The following is a 7,147-nucleotide window of genomic DNA, read 5'->3' as shown; positions in this document are numbered from 1 at the left end:
CTCCCCAATCATCTCCTGCTTGAAAAAAGTAATTATTTTTTCACTGTCTTTCTGCATTTGGTTTCACCGACTCCCACTCTCCCAATCACTACTGCCAGAGGGTTCTGTCTAATGAGGAGATTGAATTAAAACCCTCAGTGACTTCTTAGTACCTCAGGACAAATGCAGACTCCTTGCCCTTCATGATCTTGTTCTGGTCACCCCCTTGGACCCTTCTCCTTCCTAGCCTCCACATGGCTGCAGGTATATCCACAGATTGTCCAGGCTATTCTCTGTCCTGCCATACCCTTCCCACTCCAGCTTAGGCTCCTGAGTCCTATTCATGTTGCACCTGTACCAGTGTCCCAGACCCTATTTAACGCTTCCATCCTGTGCAGCCCTAATCAGGATTAATGACACTGAAACTGTCTTTCTCTTTGGGGCAAGGAAGGGTCTACTTATTTGATTCAATACCCAAGCCCCTCTTCTGGCACAGAAAAGTTACCCAATCAGTGTGGCAGGTATGAATGAATAATAGTAACATACCTACCACATAGTGCTAATCCCACACCTGGCACTGTTCTAGGCAATTTACACATATAAACTCACATATCCACACGACAACCCCAAGGTTGATACATCCTCGTTATACCAACATGGAAACTAGACCATTGAGCAGTTCAAGTAAGTTGTCCCAGCTAGTAAGTGCTGGGCTGGGGTTTGAACCAGCAGTTTGATTTTCCATAAATGAGTCAAGAGATGGAAGGAGAAGGTTGGGACAGCAGGGAAAGAACCCAGGTAGAATTTGGTCTGTGTGTTTTGCATCTAAGGATCTTCCCGCCCTCTCCCATTTCACTCCCAGAAACCCCATTTTATAAAGCAGGAAAGAGAGACCCAGGGCGACCACAAATAACTCCGAGAGACCTGTGGAGGGAGCCGTGGAATTTATTTGGGGGTCCAGGAGCACGGGTGTAGCCGGTATGGGCTGGCTCCAAACTACAACTCCCAGGAGGCACCGGGCCCCCAAAGCCCACGCGACGTCACAGCGGCAGAGGGCGCAGGCGGCTCGGCTAGCCCGGCCGGTGGACTGTTGGGCCGTTTCTCTCGGACCTCGGCCCTGGCCCTGGCCCTGGCCCTGGCCCTGGCCCTGGCACCGCGGTAAGTGGAGCAACCCGCGCCAACCCTGCCTGCAGGGGCTTGGCGGCGCGCGCTCGTAGCCTCCGCCATTGAGCTGGGCTGTGGAGTGCGCGTGGACCGGGATGGCATCTACCATATAGGGGGGATACGGGCCGAACCAAGTGACCCTGCGGAGGGGAAACCCAGACGGCGACTCCCAGGCCGCTACTTTGGGGCAGTTGGGGGGACCATACTGTGTGCCACACATACGCAGACCACACTCGAGGGGTCCAGGTCTGAAGACGCTCAGTCTGAAGACGCTCAGTAGGGGTCAACCCCGCCCCCTGAACGGGGGTCCCCAGGACCATAGGGAGCGGGGCGTTGTTTTCGGGCTGGACGAGTCTGAGGGTCTCCAACCCTCCAAACACCAGATAGAGCCTCAAGTTGAAGAATTGCCTCGGAAAACAAGGTTTACAGGCTCGGCCTGTATGTGTTTGGGAGGTGGTTGAATGGGTGGGCAGAGATTGCCCCGGTCTGATGATACCAGTGCCCACGTGGAGAGATGGTGCCGGTTGTCTGGATTAGGATCTTTACAACTACCCCTTCCCTTTCCCTGACAGATGGGAACTGTTCCCTGGGGACTGAGCTTGTCAGCATCCTTGACCTGCTGTCGCCCCTGAAGTCAGAGAAGAGACCCTGCGGATCCACACACACCCCCTGCCCCGTTTCGGGGTCGTGTCCTTGTATCTGGTCCTCTGCCCCTAGCAGCCGCCTAGTCCGACAAAGAAACAAAGGAGCAGAGCAGAACGATGATATTGGCGTCCGTGCTGGGGAGTGGTCCCCGGAGCGGACCTCCACTCCGGCCCTTACTGGGGCCTGCACTGTCGCTCCGGGCCCGCTCCACATCAGCCACCGATACGCACCACGTGGAGATGGCACGGGAGCGCTCCAAGACTGTCACCTCCTTTTACAATCAGTCGGCCATCGATGTGGCAGCGGAGAAGGTGCGCAGCTGGCAAGAGGCCGGGTCCGGAGCTGGAACGGGTGTCCAGGGAAGGGGTGGAGCTAATGTGGTGGGGGTGGGGTGTTGCAGATCCAGTGCTCAAAGCCCATCTGCCCCCTCCAGCCCTCAGTCCGCCTCACTCCAACCATGATGCTCTATTCAGGCCGCTCTCAGGACGGCAGCCACCTCCTGGTAAGATTTCTGCACCCTATTTCCCTCTTGGTCCCTGGAGCTCTGGCCCAGCCACTCATGTCCTGGCCCTGACTTCCCTCTTCTTTTCTAGAAAAGTGCCCGTTATTTGCAGCAAGAGTTGCCAGTGAGGATCGCTCACCGCATCAAAGGTTTTCGTAGCCTTCCTTTTATCATTGGCTGCAACCCCACCATATTACACGTGGTAAGGTGGTCTCAGGGGGCATGGGTTTCTCTAGAGGGGAGTTTAGATCATTGTGCCCACTGCCCAAGGGGCATATTGGGAGATGGGACTAGAGTGGCAGAGACTTGTCTGCCAAAAGGTTTCAGGGCCATAGAAGACTCAGATCCAAGCCTTCAGAGGCCAAAGTTGAATATTCATGGAGGCTTAAAAGGCCATGATGGGGGTTTAAACCAAGTGAATTGGGGTGGATGGCAATCCCCATGGGTAAGCATGGGTGGCTGCTCTCTACCCAGTGCCCACAACATCCCTGTGAATTCCCACACCTCTTCCTTGCAGCACGAGTTGTACATCCGTGCCTTCCAGAAGCTGACAGACTTCCCTCCGGTGAGGGCTGGGCCGGGGTAAGGTGAGGGGCTGAGAGGTCAGGGCTGGAACATCCATGCTTATGACTCTGTGGCCTATAGATCAAGGACCAGGCGGACGAGGCCCGGTACTGCCAGCTGGTGCGACAGCTGCTGGACGACCACAAGGATGTGGTGACCCTCTTGGCTGAGGGCCTTCGTGAGAGCCGGAAGCACATAGAGGTTAGGGGCAGCACAGTGGGCACCCAAGCCTACTGGGGGGCCTGGGAAAGGTACAGAGTTCTGAGACTCCACTCTTTACAGGATGAGAAGCTTGTCCGCTACTTCTTGGACAAGACACTGACTTCAAGGCTTGGGATCCGTATGTTGGCCACACATCATCTGGCGCTGCATGAGGACAAGGTGGGGTGCTGGGATCTGAGACCTATCAGGTGGGGCAGAGGGGACTGAGCCAGGGGCCCCCTTGGGCTGGGGACTGGGCCAAGGGCCTGGGGAGAGGTTTGGGGCTGCTTCAGAGGTCCAAAGATTGCAGGCATTTGGTGGCCAAGGTGTGGGTCAAGGTGCTGCTTAGTCTTGACTTCTTTCTCCTGCCAGCCCGACTTTGTTGGCATCATCTGCACTCGCCTGTCGCCAAAGAAGATTATTGAAAAGTGGGTGGACTTTGCCAGGTGAGGCTAGAACAGCTAAGGGGGTGGATATCTTCCAGCCCAGAAGGCTTGGGTCTGAGCCCTTGCCTAGGGCATGGTCTAGGGCAGGCTTTCTCAAATGTGGCACAATTAACATTTTGGGTCAGATAATTCTTAGGAGGTGTCTCATGCTTGTTAGGATCTTTAGAAGGGTGCCTGGCTTTTACTTAATACAACTCCTAGCTGTGGCAAGCAAAAATGTCTCTAGAAATTGCAAAATTTCTCTAGGGGTGGTGGGGGCAGAAATTCCTCCATCTGAGAATCACTGGTCTAGGTTTGAACCCTTGCTCCTACCTACAGACGCCTGTGTGAGCACAAGTATGGCAATGCCCCCCGCGTCCGCATCAATGGACACGTGGCTGCCCGTTTCCCCTTCATCCCTATGCCACTGGACTACATCCTGCCTGAGCTCCTCAAGAATGCCATGAGGTGGGCTGGCTGGATATGTTGGAAGGGGGCAAGACAGGAACAGGGGTGAAGCTGGGGTACCACTACCTACTGATCTTTCTTCCCTGCATAGAGCTACGATGGAGAGTCACCTAGATACTCCCTACAATGTCCCAGATGTGGTCATTACCATCGCCAACAATGATATCGATCTCGTCATCAGGTTTGCCCTGAGTGGGAGTTGAGCCGGGATATATGGGGGTTCCAGGCACTGTTTCTGACTTGCTCTATGACCTTGAGCCATACCTGCCCCGCCGTGAGACAAGATACTCTTTGTTTCTGAGAATGCCATGAGCTGGATATGAATGGATCTGGGGTCAGCTGGTTTCCAGGGCTCTGTGCTTGTCAGCAACTGAAAGGCCTGGACTGAGGAGTCAGGAGTAACCAGTCCATGATGCTGGCTTGAGAATAAATGTAAAATCCTGTGAGAAGGTACAAGCAACCAGTGGCTCAGCAGAAGTGAGGATGGAAGGATATCACTTATGAAAAATAATGCCCGAGGGTCCAGGTGGACTACATTCCATCTTTGGGTGGAGGGGGCAGGAAGGCTGACTTAGCACTATTTGCTTGGGAGGTAGTGAGCCCCCACCAAAGCTGAGCCAAGCCCATGTTATCAACATCCTGCCAGGATTTCAGACCGGGGCGGGGGAATCGCTCACAAAGACCTGGATCGGGTTATGGACTACCACTTCACTACAGCTGAGGCCAGCACCCAGGACCCCCGGATCAGCCCCCTTTTTGGCCACCTGGACATGCACAGTGGTGGCCAGTCAGGGCCCATGCACGGGTGAGGCCCCACCTGGCCACAATGGGAGGGTGGGGGTCCCCGGGAGACTCAAGCCTCTGAAGCCTCTCTCCTGTCCCCCATCCATTCTAGCTTCGGCTTTGGGCTGCCAACCTCACGGGCCTATGCAGAGTACCTCGGTGGTTCCCTTCGGCTGCAGTCTCTGCAGGGCATTGGCACAGATGTCTACTTGCGGCTCCGTCACATCGATGGCCGAGAGGAAAGCTTCCGCATCTGACCCCACAGCCCTTGGCCTGCTTGCCTGCCTGGCCCGGGCTGCACACCCTGCCAGGACCTTCTGGGTGAGGCAGGGTACCACCCTGCTCCACATGCTGCTGCATCTGGGGTCTTAGGGCCCCAAATATATGGAATTACATGGAGCCCGGTGCTGCCCCTCCTCTACAGAGGTCCGCTGCCTCCCTGCCTCCAGGCCTTGGAGGAGAGGAAGTGGGGACCCTTGAGGCCTCCAGCACCAGCTCCGTTATTCTTGTTCCTGGGGAACCCCTACCTTGACTGCTGTTTGTTATTAAAGTTCACATTTTGAATGCCCTCTTGGGCCCCGTGTGTGGGGAGCGCAGGTGAGCTTTGGTTTCCACCCTATTCTGGTTCCCTGGGCCCTTGGGTTTAATTAGCTCATGTCCTAGTCTCTAACTGTCCTGACAGCCTGGCAGGCTATGTATAGAATTGCCCCCAAATCTCTTGCACATTTGGTTTGGCGGGAGTTGGGATGGCTCTGGCAGTTTGTGCAAAGACCTTTCATTCATTTCACTTAACAAATGTTTCTGGGTCCCAGATAATTTTGAAGGCCCAACTTGGCCCAGCTTCAGGCCTCAGTTCTGACTCTTCCCTTCCTGGCAGTCACAGGTTCTGGAAGTGAAGGTCACCAGACTGGGCAACCTGAGCCACCTGATTCCTGAGCCTGAGTAAGGTTAAAAATACTGCCTGCCAGCTGTGCCTGCTTCTGCCAAGGAAAAGGAACACACAAGATTATACCCTGGCAGGTGCCAAGGGACAGTGGGGCATTGGTAGGGAGGGCTAAAGGAAAGGGCTCTAGAGAGCAGGTGGGACCCAGGGGAGGGGAAGACAGGCCTGAAAGTCTGCTTTGGTGGGACTAGTGATGGAGGTGGGGGATTGAGGGGAGACAGGAATTGTATCTGGAGGTCAAATGCCAGGTGGTGGAAACCACAGTGACTTACCAGACTGAAAATCCTGCTGACTGCAGTGCAGGGGGTCAGGCTGGAGTACAGCCAAGAAGCATGGGCTTTTTACTGCAGGCAGCAGTGATCCATGGACAGATTTTAAGCTAGGAAGGGATGTTTCCACTTGGATTTCGTAGAAGCAGATGCTGAAAGGAGGGTTTGTGTCCATGTGATTTGTTGAGAAAGTGCTCTGGTTAGGGAGTAGGGGAAGCAGGAAAGGGAAGGGCAGGAAACCAAACAAGGATGTCATCTCAGGCAAAAGTCCAGAGCTAGTAAGTTTTGCCTTAGAATTGAGGCAAGAGAGCTAAGTTCCACAGTCATTGATGGATTCCTTTACTTGACAATCATTGGTTAATGTCTATGTTGGGAAGTAGGGGTGGGTAGGTGCTTAAACATCCAAACTGAAAACTTTCCTTTTCAGCTTTTTAAGGCAACACAGCTCTATTAGTCCAAGGGATAATTTGACAAAGAGCTTCTGGCTTTTGAAAGCACATCAATCAAAGGTAATCTGGATCTGAAGAGGCAACAAAAAGAGATTCCAGAGGATCTGGGGTGAAGCATCTACATAGTTCTAGAAATAACAGATTTGCACAGTAGAAGGAGGATTAGAAGGAGAATAGTGAGGAGGTTGGTATAGTAACCTGGATCAGGGATTTATAAACCCTAGGTTAATCCTGAACTAGAAAGGAGAGCATCCCTGCAAGATGTTGGGTGAAGTCAAAAGTGAGGCACCAGAACCTTAGGTGGATAGAGTGACAATCTTGAAGATGGGGAGTGGGAGAAGGCATTACAATTTTAATCTTGTCTTGCCTAACTTATTTCTTCATATTCTTATGCAGCCAGACACTTGGCATTCATTGCCCACCTCCAATTCTTTAATTTCCCCAAAGCCGAGTTACCAGCACTTCCCATTGCCATCACCCTCCCCACCTCCCATATGGAACTCCTATTTCTTTTCTTTTTAAAGTTTGAGAGAGAGCGAGGGGAAGGGGCAAAGAGAGGGGGGCAGAGGTCCGAAGTGGGCTCCACACCACAGCAGAGAGCCCGATTTGGGGCTCGAACTCAACAGCCATGAAATCATGACCTGAGCAGAAGTTCAAGGCTTAACCAATTGAGCCACACAGGCACCCCAAGAACTCCTACTGATCTGCAACCTGAGGCCCCATACACAGGCCTTGAGCATTCCACCCCAATAACC

The 7,147-nt window shown here is 53.5% G+C and overlaps 1 protein-coding gene across 4 annotated transcripts; it reads left to right on the top strand.

The window, feature by feature from the left end:
• The first annotated feature begins 1,024 nt into the window (after positions 1-1,024).
• On the top strand, positions 1,025-5,452 carry BCKDK (branched chain keto acid dehydrogenase kinase). 4 transcript variants are annotated; one of them, XM_042921518.1, is made up of 12 exons: positions 1,025-1,137; positions 1,716-2,099; positions 2,222-2,290; positions 2,382-2,492; positions 2,808-2,855; positions 2,936-3,055; positions 3,137-3,235; positions 3,428-3,501; positions 3,820-3,948; positions 4,040-4,129; positions 4,595-4,753; positions 4,844-5,365. In XM_042921518.1, exons 2-12 carry the CDS (start codon positions 1,905-1,907, stop codon positions 4,986-4,988), a joined length of 1,239 nt encoding a protein of 412 aa, XP_042777452.1. In that variant the 5' UTR covers positions 1,025-1,137; positions 1,716-1,904; the 3' UTR covers positions 4,989-5,365. The 4 variants fall into 4 exon arrangements, with proteins under 4 accessions (XP_042777452.1, XP_042777456.1, XP_042777455.1 ...); XM_042921521.1 differs by lacking the exon at positions 1,025-1,137 and adding an exon at positions 1,340-1,564; XM_042921519.1 differs by lacking the exon at positions 1,025-1,137 and adding an exon at positions 1,340-1,581.
• The last annotated feature ends 1,695 nt before the right edge of the window (positions 5,453-7,147 follow it).

Source organism: Panthera leo, chromosome E3 (genome assembly GCF_018350215.1).
Source record: "Panthera leo isolate Ple1 chromosome E3, P.leo_Ple1_pat1.1, whole genome shotgun sequence".
In the NCBI taxonomy this organism is placed as follows: domain Eukaryota; kingdom Metazoa; phylum Chordata; class Mammalia; order Carnivora; family Felidae; genus Panthera; species Panthera leo.
Note: the sequence above shows the minus strand (reverse complement) of the source record. Positions and strands in the feature narration are given on the sequence as shown.

Coding starts and splice junctions, on each gene's coding strand:
- BCKDK (XM_042921518.1), top strand. CDS start 1,905: ATGATATTGGCGTCCGTGCTGGGGAGTGGTCCCCGGAGCGGACCTCCA. Junction 2,291..2,381: donor AGGACGGCAGCCACCTCCTG/GTAAGATTTCTG, acceptor CTTCTTTTCTAG/AAAAGTGCCCGTTATTTGCA. Junction 3,236..3,427: donor TGGCGCTGCATGAGGACAAG/GTGGGGTGCTGG, acceptor TTCTCCTGCCAG/CCCGACTTTGTTGGCATCAT.